Source organism: Phascolarctos cinereus, unplaced genomic scaffold (genome assembly GCF_003287225.1).
Source record: "Phascolarctos cinereus isolate Bilbo 61053 unplaced genomic scaffold, phaCin_HiC Scaffold_1;HRSCAF=81, whole genome shotgun sequence".
NCBI classification, from domain to species: Eukaryota; Metazoa; Chordata; class Mammalia; order Diprotodontia; family Phascolarctidae; genus Phascolarctos; species Phascolarctos cinereus.
The window spans coordinates 143,433,874-143,450,929 of NW_027555514.1; the positions used below are offsets into that span (position 1 = coordinate 143,433,874).

At 35.6% G+C, this 17,056-nt stretch overlaps 2 protein-coding genes across 6 annotated transcripts in view; one reads left to right on the forward strand and one right to left on the reverse strand.

Moving 5' to 3' along the window:
• Positions 1-7,658, forward strand: part of SRPK2 (SRSF protein kinase 2) — a 228,439-nt gene extending 220,781 nt beyond the window's left edge. For all 5 annotated transcript variants that reach the window (XM_020984548.2, XM_078154492.1, XM_020984550.2 and 2 more), the window contains one exon: positions 3,261-7,658. In XM_020984548.2, the coding sequence (XP_020840207.1) occupies positions 3,261-3,445 (185 nt within the window). In that variant the 3' untranslated portion in view covers positions 3,446-7,658. The remainder of the gene's footprint in view (positions 1-3,260) is intronic.
• Positions 7,659-7,784: 126 nt separating this feature from the next.
• Positions 7,785-17,056, reverse strand: part of KMT2E (lysine methyltransferase 2E (inactive)) — an 89,350-nt gene continuing 80,078 nt past the window's right edge. The window contains 9 exon segments of the mRNA XM_078154480.1: positions 7,785-9,816; positions 9,819-10,020; positions 11,212-11,309; positions 11,491-11,616; positions 11,720-11,808; positions 14,132-14,433; positions 15,421-15,987; positions 16,116-16,172; positions 16,687-16,940. Coding sequence (XP_078010606.1) covers positions 8,525-9,816; positions 9,819-10,020; positions 11,212-11,309; positions 11,491-11,616; positions 11,720-11,808; positions 14,132-14,433; positions 15,421-15,987; positions 16,116-16,172; positions 16,687-16,940 — 2,987 coding nt within the window. The 3' untranslated portion in view covers positions 7,785-8,524.

The following is a 17,056-nucleotide window of genomic DNA, read 5'->3' on the forward strand; positions in this document are numbered from 1 at the left end:
CAACTCAGATAATCACTCCTTAATTTTTAGAATGTTGTTAAGCAAAACTTGGGCAGCAGAGGGAATGGAAAAACATACCTTCCTGCTTCCCTTAAACATTCTGGTGCATATGCTGCTTTGTGTCCTTGGACCCAAGCTGGTTTTTGTCTTGTGCCGCTCCCTCCGAGCCCCACCCTGCTTCTAGATGTGAGCAACTTAACAGATTTGAGTTCAGCCACAAACCCAGGTTAACAGTAGAACCAGAATCACAGATTAATAGAGGTATTAAGTTCAAAAGATGCTGAACACTCTCTTTGCATAACTTGCCCATATGTTCTAGTCTATGGTGCTGTCAAAATTACGTTATCAGCACCTAATCCCTTTAACAAGGAATATTTTTTAAAAGAATTCTTTTTTTTGGGGGGGGGGTGAGGCAATTGGGGTTAAGTGACTTGCCAGGGTCACACAGCTTGTTAAGTGTCTGGTCTGAGGTTAGGTTTGAACTCAGGTCCTCCTGACTCCAGGCCTCGGGCTCTGTCCACTTCGAGACTTAGCTGCTCCTAAAAGAATTTTTTTAAAGATAAACAGATTAAATGAATTTTTGAGCATAATAATCTGCTTTGATAAAAACAGTAAAAAAAATCTACCCAACAAAAGTCACACTCTTGGTTAATTTATGTTAGATAAAAGTAAAACTAAATTTTGATATCTTAAAAATAAGCATTCAAAAATTCTTATAGAAGGTGTTTTCATAAACTACTGATGGTAAACTGTAATTAGGAGTGGGAGAGGGAGAAGCATATTTTTTTAAACATTAAGTGCTATACTGTGCTCAGCTTTGAGAATATAAAAATAAAAAACATTTGCATCAGCAAAATCAAATATCAGCAAAAGCTTTTTATACTATTTGTGTGATACAAGGTGATAAGTCAGGTGCATACCCACGTGCTTGGTTGCTCTGTAGTTTTATAGAGTTGACTAAGATTATGTATCATAATTTTATGTATAAAAATTACCTTGTATTTAATTATGCTTTACAAATTCTGCAGTAAAAGATAAGTTCCTTGGGAACAGAGACTTTTTAATTTTTGTCTTTGTATCCCCAGTGCTTGGACAACTAGGTAGTTAGTGCTGGGTCTGTAGTCAGGAAGACTTATCTTCCTGAGTTCAAATGTGACTTCAGACACTTACTAGCCTCAGTTTCCTCATCTGCAAAATGAGCTGGAGAAGGAAATGGCAAACTGTTCCAGTATCTTTGCTAAGAAAACCCCAAATTGGGGTCACAAAGAGTTGGGCACAACTGAAATGACTGAACAACAACAAAATCCCCAGTGCCTAGCACAGTGCTGTGTACTTACAGTGGTATATGAATTGCTTGGGACAAGCAATATTTTTGATGGGGTTTAATTTGTGACAGTATTAGTTGTATGTGCTACTTCTTGACACTGGACCAACTCAGAATATCTGTCCTTGACCTGATTAAATCAGATTGAAGAGGTTTCCCTACCTTTTAGTTAGTTCTCTTTTCAGTTGAGTGGTGGATTTTATGCACATATGTATTTCATTGCTGTCTTTTGTTATGTTTTAAATTAACATTAAGAATGGATATTACATGGAAGGAAACATTCAAAAGTTGCAGCTCTTAAAAACACTTTAGAAACATTGTGCCATCTACTTGTGTGTGTGTGTAAGTGAGATGTTTTAGGGATTGTTCAGACCCACAATGAAACAGGATCAATTGCAACAAAGGAAAGTTGGATTGAAAATGAGAAACCGATGCTGCTTGTGAACTGACCTAAGAAATCCTCCGAAAATGTAGTAAAGACCTTGAACAGGCCTCTGCCCTGCTGGAGGGATTGTTATTGATAGTTAACATTAATTAGGTGATTAATGAATCCTCTAGAGTAAGGTTAAGCCTTTCTACTCCATGTGGAAAGAACAGTGAGAAGACTAGTTAAAAAAAAGAAGCATCTAATCATTGCTTTAAAGAAAGAATGCTTGTCATGAGCAAGCCACTATGAAAATTGGAATGCTAAAAATTAGGAAAAGGTAAGTTTTAAAGTTAAAAAACTCACTTTTTAAATTCAAGGCTGTAACAAAAAACTGCTTGTTGGAAGCAGCTTAGGCAAGCCTATACTTAGGCATTTTGACTTTCAGTGGGCCTGGAAATCTTATCCTCAGAATGTTGGACTCTGATGAACATGTTAATATTGAAGCAGAATTGTTGTAGAATGACAGAAATTCCCAAATGGAGATGGGGATATTACAACATAGCCTTGTATTAAAAAATTTCTCCAAGAGATGAAAGTGGCCTAGAAACTCATCTGACTTAAGCCCTATTGAAAATGTGTGGTCTGTAATCAACGATAAACTTGGAATGGTACTTAATAAAGGCACACTTTATATCCAATATGATAAAAGTATAATTTCATGGTTACCTAAAGAATGTGTCAGAATCTTGTAAAACGCAATGCCAAATTGTGTATAACAAGTGATTGCAACAAAAGAACATATTGTATATTAAAAGCGGAATATAAAAGATTTATTGTATAGGTCTGAATACATTATTTTACTTTGCCCCAGTTTATTTTCATGCCACTATGGTAGGTACTCAAATGCTTTCTGTGGTCTCAAAAAAAGTTTACTACAACATAGTGTCTGACACAACATAATTGTGATTATTTTGACTGCTGTTGTGTCTAGTGAATTTAACCAAACCTGTACACATTTGTGTGCTTTAATTATGGGCAATTTTTGTCATATTAAGAGGCATAAATTAGTATTTGCTTTAGTTTAATCTGGTTGCTGAAGAAAAATACCATAGTAAGATACGGTTGCATTTTTATTACACCTCAAAAACACATTATACTGTGAACTTTCATTCTCATGTGAGTATTCATTCCATAGGAAAGACTTCTCTTTCAGAACTTTTAGGAAAGTGAGTGTACCTCACCTTCTAGAGTGTGCTTTTGAAAAAGATACATAGAAATATTTTAAGTGCATTATTTTAAGTGCATTAAAAGTACCTAGTTTTTTTTCAAAGAATTCTGTAATGAGAGACCTCTTCAAACTGGATCAGTGAATCTGCTGTCGTGTAATTCCGGATTTGCTGTGAGACTGTTAAATGTGGTAGTGATTTGTCACCTGACTGATTTGTTCTAGAAAGCTTATTATTCTAAATATTGATGAATAGGTTACATTGGAAAGGTGGCTTACTGGTCCAAAAAGAGAACACAAATGATGTCAGCGTTCTAACATGTGACTCTTTTGTGTGCATGTAGGAGAACTACGGCATATCACGAAGCTGAAGCCCTGGAGCCTCTTTGATGTGCTTGTGGAGAAATATGGTTGGCCTCATGAAGATGCTGCACAGTTTACAGATTTCCTGATTCCGATGTTAGAAATGGTTCCAGAAAAAAGAGCTTCAGCTGGAGAATGCCTTAGGCATCCTTGGTTGAATTCTTAGCAGAATCTGCAAATATAACATTCTGAGCTAGCAAATATTTTCCAGTACATCGGACCTAAATGGTGACTCTCAAATTCTTTAACAGGATTACAAGTGAGCTGGCTTCATTCTCAGACCTTTATTTTGCTTTGAGGTACTGTTGTTTGACATTTTGCTTTTTGTGCACTGTGGTCCTGGGGAAGGGTAGTCTTTTGTCTTCAGCTAAGTAGTTTACTGACCCACTCTCTTCTGGAAACACTTAATACCTTGTCTCTAAACATTGTTTCTTGTGTTGTGTGGCATCCAAATATCATTTTCTTGAACGAAAAATACTTTCCCCCTCTTTGTGTTTCGGCAGGTTTTGTAACTATTTATGAAGAACTCTTTTAGCTGAGTATTCTATAATTTACACGCTTAAGAAATTATCAAGTTGGAATCAAGAAAGACATGGCAAGGAAATGTAATTTTATCTGCTGGCAAAGGGATATCATTCTTGTATTATAGTATATGTAAATGTAACCTGTAAATGTTTCTTTCCATTAAATTTGGGATGGGACTCCAATTTCAGAGTAAAGCTACTAAGTTTTGAGTGATTTGTAGCCTTTAAGTTGCATGTAGCATACATCAGCTGCTTTGAAGTTATATGAACTTCTAATTCCATAGCAATTCTTTTTACATTGGATTTTAAACAAAGCAGCTCTCATTTACAAAATTTCTTTACCCATATGGCACTTTAACAGAAGGCAAGACTTACTTCTCATTCTAAAACATGGATTGCACACTTGCACTCCCATTGGACATTTTGCATCTTTTTTCTTTGAAGTGCTTTTAAGGAAAAATAGCAATTTCCCTTATAATGTGATAACATGCTACAATGTGGTATTTATTTCTGACTACAAGCACTGAGTTGAACTATATGCAGGTTAAATTGAGCAAAGGAAACATTTCTATACGTGCAATGAAAATTATGTTTGAGAAAGGGTATTCTATGCCTAAAAAAGCAAGGGATATAGTGTACAATTTGCAATGCAAGGGAACCCCACCAAGTTTCAGAGGTCAGAGATCACTGTTCATTCTTCATGTAGCTTTACATGTTTCTAACAACAAATTGCACTAGTATTTTTGTCTTTCCATGACTCAAGTACAAAGAAAATGATTTCCCTTTTGCAAGTTGCAGTTTGGTTTATGCGTGTAGAATCCAGGACACAACCATAGTAGGCAATACAGATTTTAGAATGTTAATATACAGAGGTATTTTACCTCTTTTAGAAGTCAGTGGGATGAATGTAATTTTTTTTTCCAGTTTTCCACATTATGGTGCCACTTTTTCTTGACTTTGTCCATTTAAATTTATTCACATGCCTTTGCAATAACTAGATTGTGAAAAGATACCCAAGTGTTGTAACAATAACCTATTGTTTGAGGTGCTTGCAGTTGTCTAATTAATTAAAGTGTTTTGGTTTTTTTTTTCAGACATTGTGCTGGTCATTGGACTATGTTTGACATAACTATATACTAACATTTTTTAGTTATTTACTATTACATGATTTTAGCATTATATATAACAAAACTCAATGAATTGAATGTTAAGGTGTTGGAACCCTAGTTGCCTAACTTAGGTGGTACGGTTAAAGAACCAGAAATCAGTTATTTTTAAGAGTAGAATAGGAATGTGGAAATTGAGGTGCATTCTAAAGGGAATAGGGTTCCCGAAGCCAAAAGTGAGTAGTCTTCCAATAGGGTTTTAATCAGTGATGCTTCTTGCTCATCATGTCTTAGAACTTTCTTTGAATAGATAAAGAGGGCAGGCTTAAATTGCATCAAGAGGGATACAGATGTAATGTAAGAATTTTGAAAAGCTAACATTTTGAATAGAATTGATTTAGGTTCAAGATGTTGGGCATTAGCTGATACTCTGAGATCACTGCCAGCCTTAAAACAAAAACATAAAGGAAAGTAAACTACATGAGTTGTTTAGGCTTTCAAAACTAGATAGAGATGATTTAGTCTTAATGGCCTAATTTTATGTTTTCTTGCTCATGGTTAATAAGGTCAGACTACAACCCAAATCTCTTGACTTGCCCAGGTTTCTTAAGTTAGTGGAAATGTCCTAGAATATGATTCATTGTAAGACAGTACAGCAAACTGTTGATCACTGACATATAGTAGAAAGCATGTTTGACTGGGAATTAGAACCTGAATTCAAATAATGGCTCTGATACAGACTTTTTGTATGTGCCACTGGGTAAGTCACAACTTCTCATGGTCTTTCTTCATCTCTGAAATGGAGCATTGAATTAGATGACCTCTAATGATCTCTTTAAGGTCTAAAACCACAGGTGTAACTACCTACTCACTGACCCTAATTTGATCTCTCATTCCCTTTTCTTCTCTCCATGTGAAGCCTAGTAAATAATGATAAATAGCATATAAAGAGACTTCCTCCTTGTAGAGATTTGAAGCATTGAAAGCAATTTGTAACCTGTTAAGAGAAATGTTTTTTAACTCTAGAATTTTTTTTTTGGCCTGTTGGACTTTAGTACTAAACACATGCAAGATGATACATGGTCAGAATAGGATCGTAGAAAGTGGAAGAGATCTTAGAAGCCATCTAGTTTAATTCCCTCATTTTACAGCTGAGGAAACTAGATGTGAGAGAAGTTGCCCAACATCACAATGGTGAAATGGGAGAACTGAGATTTTAATCCGGACCTGCCTCCAGAACCAGCACTCTTTTCCCTATACTGTTGCCTCTTGGGTCTTTAATTTTTTTTTTCCAATTGCTGATGTGGGGCAACAGTGGGGATTTTAGTCTTGCTCTGTATAACTCAGTACATTAAGCTAACATTCATTGTGCTCTTTTCTGAAATAGTAATATACTAGAAGATTTTTGTACATTAGAAAAATTGACTAGGCCCTCAATTTAGTTTTTTGACTGTAGGTTCTAAGGCTGTTTTTTTCTTTGAAAAAAAATGTATAATTTTGGTAGTATCTAGTTTCTACCTGTTATTAAAGATCTAATTTTGGGGTGGAGAGTATTGTGGTGTAACTGCACTTGCCTGTTTTATTAGAATAAAAGATAACAGAATCAAGACTTTTTGCTTATGAAACATTACAAGCTAAAGTACATATATACACACACACACACACACACACACACACATACACACATGCATATGCATGTGTGTGTGTGTGTATGTATATACCTATCTCATTAAGTCAGTGATTTATGTTCCATGTTTGAGAATCACTTGTTGACCTAAGGAGTATTCCCAAGACAAGGTGTTTGTCTAGTAGCTAGACCATAATCCAGAACTTTACTCCAAGTTATCCAGAGGCTAAAATTTCACTCACATCCTGTCTCCAGATCACAAAATTGGTCTAAGCCTCAAAAGATTACATCATTGCAACCCACCATTATTGACTACGCTACTACAAAAGGAATTTTAAAAATGGAAGTACTACTATAACTTGTTATAGTTATAGCCAGTGATTACCTTTTCATATTAAGAGGCGCAGAATATGGCAGAAAATGACTCAGAAGTTAAAAGTAATATTGCCAAATCTAACATGTAGATTTTTTAGATGTTTGCTTACCTTTATTTTGAAAAGGTTTTTCTCCAATGACAAACTAAGGTTAAAAAATTAAATAAAGGGTCATTTAGGAGAAGAAGAAAAAAACTGCCATTACACCAAATGGGTAGAATAACAATAGCTATATGTCATATCCCAATGCTATCACCTTTTTATCTCTTCCATAGAATGAAATATATGGCCACTTATAAAATTTTCTCTTCAGAAATACCAATTATTTTTTATATTTTTCAGCAACCAAGGAATTGAAAATTGATAACGGAAGGTATCAGTCATACTTCTCATATAATTCCATTTTTAAATAACTTTATCTTTACAACAGAGTTGGATGTGTTTCTAAATCATTTTGAGAAAATTTTGACAGACTGCCTACTAGCCCAGTAGTCACTTTTCTTCCAAGAGGTATCTATCCTATGTTGCAATAATAAATCTACTTTTAGACTAGAATATAACAGCTATATACTAAATGTGCAAACAAGTAAACATTAATGGGGTTTCAGACTATAACTTAAACTGTCTGGTATGAACTTTCCATTTGTAACTGTGCCAACGTATGACTTATGTGAAATGCAAAAATGGAATGATCTAGTTTTATATGCTTGTAAGATGCTTCACCGAGTAAACCTACATGAGTATTTCAGGTAGTTTCTCTGGCTCTTACTACTGCATAAACAGGAGGGAAACAAAAAGAAAATGTTTTCTGTCCTTGTCTGCTGGCTAAAAATCTGAGGTAGTGTTCACTTATTTTAAAGGTTGTACAGGACAATTTGGTAAAACTGACATAATTGTGATTTATTAACATGAATTAAAATGCCCAACCAGTGCTGCAATGTGACAGTATATTAAAAAAATTTAAATGTCATATACTGTACTACTTTCACAAAGATCACACATTTTTGCAAAAAGAGACTTGTCATATGTACAATACTATATCAAATGAGCTGTCAGCAATTTTACACGCAAAAGAAATACAGTATTTACAGAACTTGTCAGAAGACATTAGAAACAATCTATACATTAAATTACATTTTTCTGCAAATAACCGATGAAACAAAAGAGCCAAGTCCACACCAAACTATAAAAATCTGTATTGCATTTTCTACCTAGATGCACACACAGAACTGTTGACAGAATGGGGGGAAAAACCTGTTAGTGCCACCACTTAGCTGTGTACTTATTACATACGTATAAAAAGTAATATAGAAAACATTCACTAAATGAATTTAACTGCAACAATAAAATTTAAGATTATGCAGCATCAAATCTACTGCCAGAAAAACAGCTGGAATGTTCACTTACCAAAAAAAAGATACCTAATACTGGTTTAACAGCACGTTTTTCAGGAATTTTAAAAAGCAAAAAATGGAAAAAATACAATGAAAGAGCACTGGTGTTTGTTTTTATACAAAGTTTCATGTACAAGCTTTAAAAAGTACCATGAATAGGTACATATGAAATATACAGTTTATCTTACAGAACATTTTAAAAATGTCTTAGGAGTCCTTGTTAATGCCACCCTGAACCATGGTAACTGTTCTGAAATGTTGGTGGCACCTGTGCTCTGTGAATTGGAATCTGTCCAGGCACTGGAGATGCCTGCTGAGGTCCTTGAACCCCATGTGGCAGGGTTACAGAGCCAGGATGTGGACAGAACCCTGAAGCTGTAGGTGTTGGAATACTGTTTGGTCCTTGTGGCTGGAGATGAGGACCTTGGACTGGTAATGGACAGTGTGGTCCTGTTCCAGTAGGCTGGTGTTGGGGTCCAGGTCCCAGGGGTGTATGATGTGTAGCTTGGGAGGGATATGATGGTACAGCTGGATGAGCACTTGAAGGAAAAAGTGGAGGTCCTTGATGAGGGGGGTGGTGTAAGGCTTGAGCTGATGACGCATGATGCCCAGAAGCCAGAACACTGGAAGGTGGAGGTGGGGGCGGGGGTGGAGCTGTATTTACTACATGCTGGTGTTGTGCTTGCAGACCTTGGTGTCCTGGGGTGGGATGGGGGGGATGGTGATGAGGTGCAGGGCCTGGTGGAGGAGGGGGTGGTGGTAAATGGTGCCCAGCAGTTTGAGAATGAATATGTGAACCAGGGGCTACTGCATGAACAGGCCCTACTACATGTGCTACAGAGTGCTGCTGATGGGAACTCGGCTGTTGTACAAGATGTGGTCCTGGAGCAGGTGGTGGTGGGGGAGGGGGTGGAGCTGCTGAAGCTTGATGATGAATGGTAGAGTTCTGAGATGGCAAAAAATGCCCTGAAGTTACATGGTGTCCTGGAACTGGTTGTTGACTTGTGGTACCAGGAAGTGCTTGATTTGGTCCAGGTGTAAACAAAGTTTGTTGGGAAAGGCTACCCTTTAACTGATTATAACTCTGAAAGTTTGCAGAGGGCTGCTGGTTTTGATAATAAGATGATGAAGAGGGAGGAGGAGGAGGGGGAGGAGGTGGTGCAGTACTGTTCAAATTTTGTTGGTTAAATTGACTGTAAGTTGCTGAAGATTGTCCTGAAGGTGTCTGTGTAAATAATGCTCCAGTAGCTGGCTGCGGAGTATTGGACTGAAGGCTCTGTGCTGCTGGATAAAAATTTCTGTGAGAATCTCTCTGAGGTGCTCCAACTTGAGGTGACTGAGAATGGTGGGCCCTGTAGGGAGATCCTAACTGCTGTGCATGAGGCTTTGGTGAAAGATAACCATGCTGTACAGGTGTAAGAGGAGTAGATGACTTCGGCGGATTTTCTACATGAGGTGATGGGGGACAATGCAACTTCAAAGGTGCAGAAGGAAGCTTTTGTGACAGTTGTCAGCTGAACTACGCACATGTGACTGAGAAGAATGAGTCTTTGAAAGTGCTTGGACATTTGACAGCTGCTTCTGTTGTAGCTCTGCTTTTTGAGGATTGGCATTCTCACTCTCGGGTGTATTAACTGCCATCTCCCACTGAGAATCTAGTTTTGTGGGTGTCTTTCCAAGTGACTGGGCAGGAACTGTAGGACCTGGTGAACAAGGCTACATGAAAAAAGAATGAGTCAATATAACATTTATAAACTGATTTTACATATATTAAAAACAGAGAAGGGGCCTTAGTAAAATGTGAAAATTATACAACACTTGTGCAAGAGTTGTTGTTTTGGGAGATAGATAAACTTGCTATGACTACTTAAAATTATAGAATTTCAGGAGGTTTCAGATTTAGATTTTTCAAAAATTTCTCTAAACCCTCTCCCATTAAACAGTTATTTACAAACAAACAAGCTAATACTGCATGGTCATAATTTTGTTGATATCCTTAAATTATACCTTACCTAGGAATTCTTTGAATAATAAGTTTAAGCTAAATGCAAATGAATTGATATTTTTTCCAATTCAATAGTATTGTCAGTAGTATTGCTGGTAACTATTCTAATGCACATAAACCTTAAAGCAATGGGCATACTTTAATTACACTCCCATTCCAAGAACTTTTCTTGTAAAAGAGAGTGGTGTTGTAGGGGATAAGTTAGAAAATTATACCCCCAAAAACATCTGAATCAAATTTTTTTTGAAACTAGGAAACAGTTTATGGGTTAATTAGTTCATTATTATTAAATACCCTATGATTATTTAAGGTAAATTACTCAAAACTTAATGAAATGTATTCTACCTGGTTTCCTTGTCCTACCTGGGAAAAATATCAATGTTTCACCACTGAAAATCACTTCTGAGGCCACAAAGTGCCAAAACTCTCCCCCCAATTTGTTAAGTTTCCCTGCTGAACTTAAAATTACTTTATTTGAAATATATCTTTATTCTTAGAACTTTTGCACTCATTCTAGTTACTTGCAAAAATCCTCCTCACTTAATGATGGAATAGAGTAGAGATCATGGTATTTAGAGAAATCATTCTGACACTAAGAATCATGTCAAATTACTTCTGGAGACAAATTAAACTGTTAGCATTCCATTCTACACTAGGACTTAATGAAGATTTGACTGATATTCATAACAAATAAAAGTAAATCATAAAGAGCGGGTTTTCAAAAGAAAATAAAGACTATTTGGTGAATAAGGTAAGTGAAACACAAACTATGTAAGGGGTAGCAGGTCAACGTTCACAAATTGATTATTATGGTTACAGCTCAAATCTAGACAACTGCATACCAATCAACTTCATTTTTTTTTCTGAACTGCTACATTCCAAGGTGCTGTGTTATTTATTACCTTGCTCACTTTTGAAGGACTTTTACAAGTCTTTTGAGAAGTGTCTGGGGATGGACATTCATTTGTGGTTGTGGGCTCTGGATTTTCAGGATCAGGGTCTGTAAAATTAAAAAAAAACATAGTAAAATGTAAAATCACATGATAAACAGTCCTTTTGCAAACACTACAATGGAATTTACATTCAACTATTCAGACCAACTTTTATAAAGATTTTCTTCTCAGTGATTAAAAAGCTGTTTAAAACTACAACTGTGATTGATAGGTCATCCACTTACTGACCTTCTATAAGTTCACTGAAAGAAGGGACTGGGACCTTAAGTTGCAACTGGGGAATGTGATTTGAATGAGATGAAGGTGAAGACTGAACATGATTCGGTGAGCATGGGATACAAGGTGATTCTCCCCCTACAGATGAAGCAAACCCAAATAGAATATTAGAATTGCTATCAACTATAATATACACTGGTTAGTTGAATTCACTTCCAGGTAGGAGAACAAAGGAACTTACCACTATCTTTGTCTTTCCTATGATCACTGAGAAGTAAAGCTCTCTGATAGCTCCTCTCTCTTACTTGTTCCACTGAAGTTGAAGCAGTCCTTTAAAATACCAGAATGAAAGAATTTTGTTTCAGCTTTTACACAGTTCTATATTTAGGCCCACTCTGTTGTGTATCCATACCTCAGACAAACAATGGAATATGATGAGAGTTTTTATGGTGGTTGGGCACAGAAATTTTGTATTGTTAGTATCTACTTATTATCTTTGCTGCAGTTTGTATTTCCTATGCATGAAGAAGAAAGCTTCCTAATAATGGGAAACTAACAAAATTATTTGGGAGACATTTTTAAAGAGGAGTAAAACCAGGAATACTTGGTTGAATTCAATTTTGCCACCATGAATAACTTAATAAAAATCATGAGAGTATTCCTTTTATAAACTACTGTATTAGCTGGTTTTTATAAAGCTGTTTGTTTTAGAATCAATCATATCAGAATTGTTTGTTTAGAATGAAACCTAGGCAATCTTTAATTTAATCCAGGGACCTAGATTCACAGAATATTTCAACTCTAATTAAAAGCATTTCTTATGTAACATGATTATATTCTTAAGGAAAAAACAAATCTTTTAAGAAATGTTATCCATATTTAGGAATTGTCAACAAAATTAATGAAGCTATACAATTAAACCCACTTGTCTTTAGAGTCACTTTACACACAAACCCCCACCTCTCTAAAAAACAAAAACAAAAAAAGTGGTAGAAGTCAGCACAATTGGCTCCAAATGACTTGTGCTTGTTTCCCCATCCAGACTCTCTACTACCCCACAATAATTTGTGTTATTAAGCGCATCAAATACAAGATCAAAAATTTCTTGAAGATTCCCTCCATCTTCTCCAGGCTCTACATTTCAAAAGCAGATTCTATAGCAGCTCCAGCCCCAACCAATCTAGTCAGAAATAAAAAGCCAAAAATGTAATGCCTTCAAATTAGTTTCTTGAGGTAGGACCTATTTCAATTACATTTGCTACTGTTTTGAAGCTTCTCTTTTGGCACTCAATTTGGCACAGAATCAACCTGAGTCATACTCTGTATCCCTTCCCTTTACCCCCTCTTCCCACCCAAATGACATTATCCAACAACTCCAACTGACTTTTGGCTGTTTATATAGAATCAAATCTACTTAATAAGGACGAAGATTTATCATCACTGAGGATCCTCAAAAGAAGAGGCCAATGATTCTGAAGGTAGGTGTCCAAATAGAATGCCAACAACAGTGGAATAAGTACATGGCTTCCCAAGATAATATATTAGTAGAATGTAAAGTTAAGATTTTTATAGTAATATCATGCTGGATTTTAAGTGGCAAACTGATTATAAAAATGTAATAATTACTTTTATTTCCCAAATAAGTTAGTTTTTCTTTCCGAGTTAGATTGTGGTAATGTCTACTAAATTTTATTTAGAGAACTGAAAAAATAGAAGACAAGCATTAAAAGACAGAGTTTGATCCACATAAAAAATTGTGTTAAAAATTTTTTTTTAAAATAAACTATTTCATCCCTTAAAGAGGAAGAATTCACTTTCATTTACTTTGGAACATCTGGCATTACATAATAAAATCTGATACAAAATCTGCTAATATTTTTCTTTAGGCAATAACTTGATGAAAAATTGCTTTTTTGATGTAGATTCATTCTTCCGAATCAACAGATCCTTACTATATATTTGTAAGCTGGTAGCCCAAGAGAAATAAGAAAATAGGCTGAAAAGCATTCTGGCAGAATTACAATCAACACCAATTTTCTTTATCCTTTTCCCTAAAACAGCCAGAGTCTGATTTGTTCAGAGCTTTGTTTATTCAGGGTAGGCTGGGAGTCTATGGAGTTTTATGCCTTCAGCTCCCACACAGTACAGAAACACCTAGCTTAACTGAAAGTGTCTCTAAAATTCATAGAAAATAATATTTAAAATGTGACCCACAATAATCAGAACCAGAAAACTCAGCAAAAGAAATTAATGGCATTTGCAAAAAGATGGAGTGGACTAGAATGCTAAGGCTCTAAAGCCCATGTATGTTCTCTTAATTAAAATCATCCAATAAATTTGCAGAATTAAGTGGTTTGAAACTCAGATTAACCAAGACCCTTTAAAAAGCATCTAAAAGACAACACATTTTGGACATTCTTTTGCTGGGCACAACCACATTTCTCACTTGATTAGAAGAAGAAACAATTAACTAGTGTGATTTCTCATTTCTCCCATATGCAAATAGGATTTCTATTTAAAACTACTCATCGTTATATGATTGCCATCTCTCTGAAGATTAAATTAGCATTACTACCTTCTTCATTTAAGTAGTTTTTAGTACTTTAGTACTTTTCAAGTTTTAAAATCTTAGACCATCAATCAATCCACTTACCACTGAACTTCTGGTTCATTTTTTTCACCAGAAGATGTTTCTTTTACTGGGCAGTTATTGCTGATTTCTTCTGAAGTAGCATTATAAACAGCAGTTGGCAATGGTAAAGGTAGGCTACTAGTGTGGTCTACTTGCTCCCCATTTTCACCACTGTTGCTACATCCATCATTTGTATTGCTGCTGTTGCTCATGTTTCCACCCATAGTAGCATGAGGTGACACAGTAACTAGAGAAAAATTGTCAGCTTTGGAGCCACTTTTCCTAGCTTCCCGCTGTCTCTTACGGTATTCTAATAAGGACACCTAAGATGACAAAGAAAAACACATCATTTTTGCTTAGTTTGTCAAAGTCAATATATTATTAGTCTAAGAGTCTCTACATTCACATTAGGAAAATTACATGCTCCTGCAAAATGTACTTTTTAGTGTTTGCTATAGAATCTATATAGTTGTAGTGCGTGTAGAATTTGCAATACAAGTGCTTTAAGTTCCTCTTTTGTTTCCAAGTAGGAAGACCACCTCTGGAATTTAACTCAGGCAGGATGTTGGCCAGTCAAATAACATGATCAAATTAAGGCCAACACTTGCAATTATTTATGAACAGATGTAAGAGATGCACACAACTCTGTGAAGAGGGCAGATATTCAAGGTCACACATTAAGTTGTACAACAGAGACTATCCTAGGGGATACGATAATGTTTAATCCAATGCTCATTCCTGCTGCAACATACTGCCTCTTTCATACTAAATTATTACCATACGGAAAAAGAAAATGGATATCAGAAAAAGGATGCTGTTCTGAAAATCAAGAAATGTAGGTTCAAAGTGCTTTGGCTAGCTTTTTGAGCCTAAGGCAAGTCATTTAATATCTCTGGGTTTCAACTTCTTTATGTATCAAATTTTAGAAAGGAATAAGCTCTAAGGGCCCTTGTAGTTCAGGCATTCTAATGGTACAATGATTTTTGCTTCATTCTTTCCTGTTTGAGTTTATTCTTTTTATTTACTTAGATGAAATGAATTATAAAGTTAATCTTGATCTGAAATCTAAAAAAAATTTCTAAAAATCTTAAAAAAAAGATTTTCATTATCAAAACTATATTCCTTGGTCATATAGTAGTTCTAATTATTCCATTTCTCATATACCAATGCAAATTTTAATGTGAAAAAATTAAATTCCCAGTAAGCTTTAAAGATAAAAAGATACCAAGCCTCTCATGGTCATATAAAGGCTTCTTAAAGTACACACATGCTCAGGAGATTTAGGTAGAGATAATGGAAAAAGCTTTCACCTTTTTCTTTTGTGGTGGATTCTGGGGTGTACAGCTCCCCTCAACCGCAGTGTCGTTAACTGTCCTTCCAAACCCTGGGGGAAGTCCATCTTCTGAAGAACAGAACACAGAGGTCTCCATGAACACTCCTCTGGAATCATCTTGCACTAGGCACTTTGGCTCACTTACTCGGAAGCCACCTCCAACCTCCAGCTGATGGGAAGGTGTTAAGTCCCTTAAATTGGAATTCACTGAGGAAAAGTTCACACCTGTTCTTTCAGGACTTTTAACCCAAGAAGAATAAACTGTGCTTCTTCCACAGGGAGCAGGTTCAAGCTGGCTGTTAGAGTCAGTCCTATCCTGTGAGGGGGTCTCCAAGGTTTTAGGAATGGCAGTGTGCTCCACTACATCACCTCCAGTCTGTAGGTCTGATACTGACTCCTTGTCCCCTGTGCACTGCCTGGTTATATCAGTTCTGTTTCTTGGGCTGGAATACCCAATGGTCTTTATTTCTTGCAGGCCCATTTCTGTCAAATTAGAGTTTCTAAAAGGACCCACCGTCAACATAGTTGGTGTTCTTTCATAGCCCTATTTGAAGGAGAAAAAAAAATAAAATGATATCAACATCCACAGCCCATGGCTTAATTTTTTAGTTTTAGAAATTGATACATCTAAGGTAAACACCACTAAGTGCTTCTTATTTTAAAAATATTTACCTCCTGGTTATAAACTCGTCTTTTAATTTCTGGTGAACTTTCTGGGGAGGAAATGTTCTATAAAAAAAAATGGTGATTAGTAGTAATGAAGTCAAATCTAAAACAGGATACAAATGCAAAAGTTTTCTGTTTTAACATTTCCAAGAGTACAGATAGACAATTATTACTATTAAATCATTAGTTTACATTGCTACTAATTCAATGGTGTAGAACAGAATCAAAGTTGCCATGTTTGTAGAGAAATTAATAAAATGATGTTTAAAACGAACATTTACAAATTGAAATTCCAGTATGCTACAAATATAAAAAGATAAGAGTTTTATAACATTATTTAAAATGCTTCCTAAAGTATATACAGATTAAAAAAATGTATATAGCTAACTGTTTTCTTTTGTGGTGTAAAACTCCCACTGATAAAATTGTTCTAAAAATTATGCTTATTTTTACTTAAATCTTTTAGAAAGGCATTCCTACAGTTTAGAGGATATTTGGAGATCAATTTTCCCAAACACTGTGTAGCAAGCAAAGTTATGTGAGGCAAAATATCAAAACTTTTTTTGTGTTCTCTCACCTCAAAATGCATAGCATTTCCCTGTATACCAGGAGTTACTGGGGTAACTGGTGAATATATGGGTTTATAACCATTCCTACAAGTTTCATCCTCTGATTTTGTCCTAGGAGGAGTAGCAAATAATGACGGGTCCGTAGCAGTGATATCCACGTGAGTTGGTGTAGCATATGGAGAAGGAGTGGGTGTAGAGGTTTCGGAATAAGCAGAATCCAATAGCTGATACAGTCTTCGTTTTTTTAGTGGGGTAGTTAAATCTGTAATCAAAAACAAAACAATTTTTAGAAAAGAACACAACTGGCTTTAAGCTAAACATATCTTATTCTGTAATAGTGATACACTACTCAATCTTTAAAAACTGAAATTGTTATGA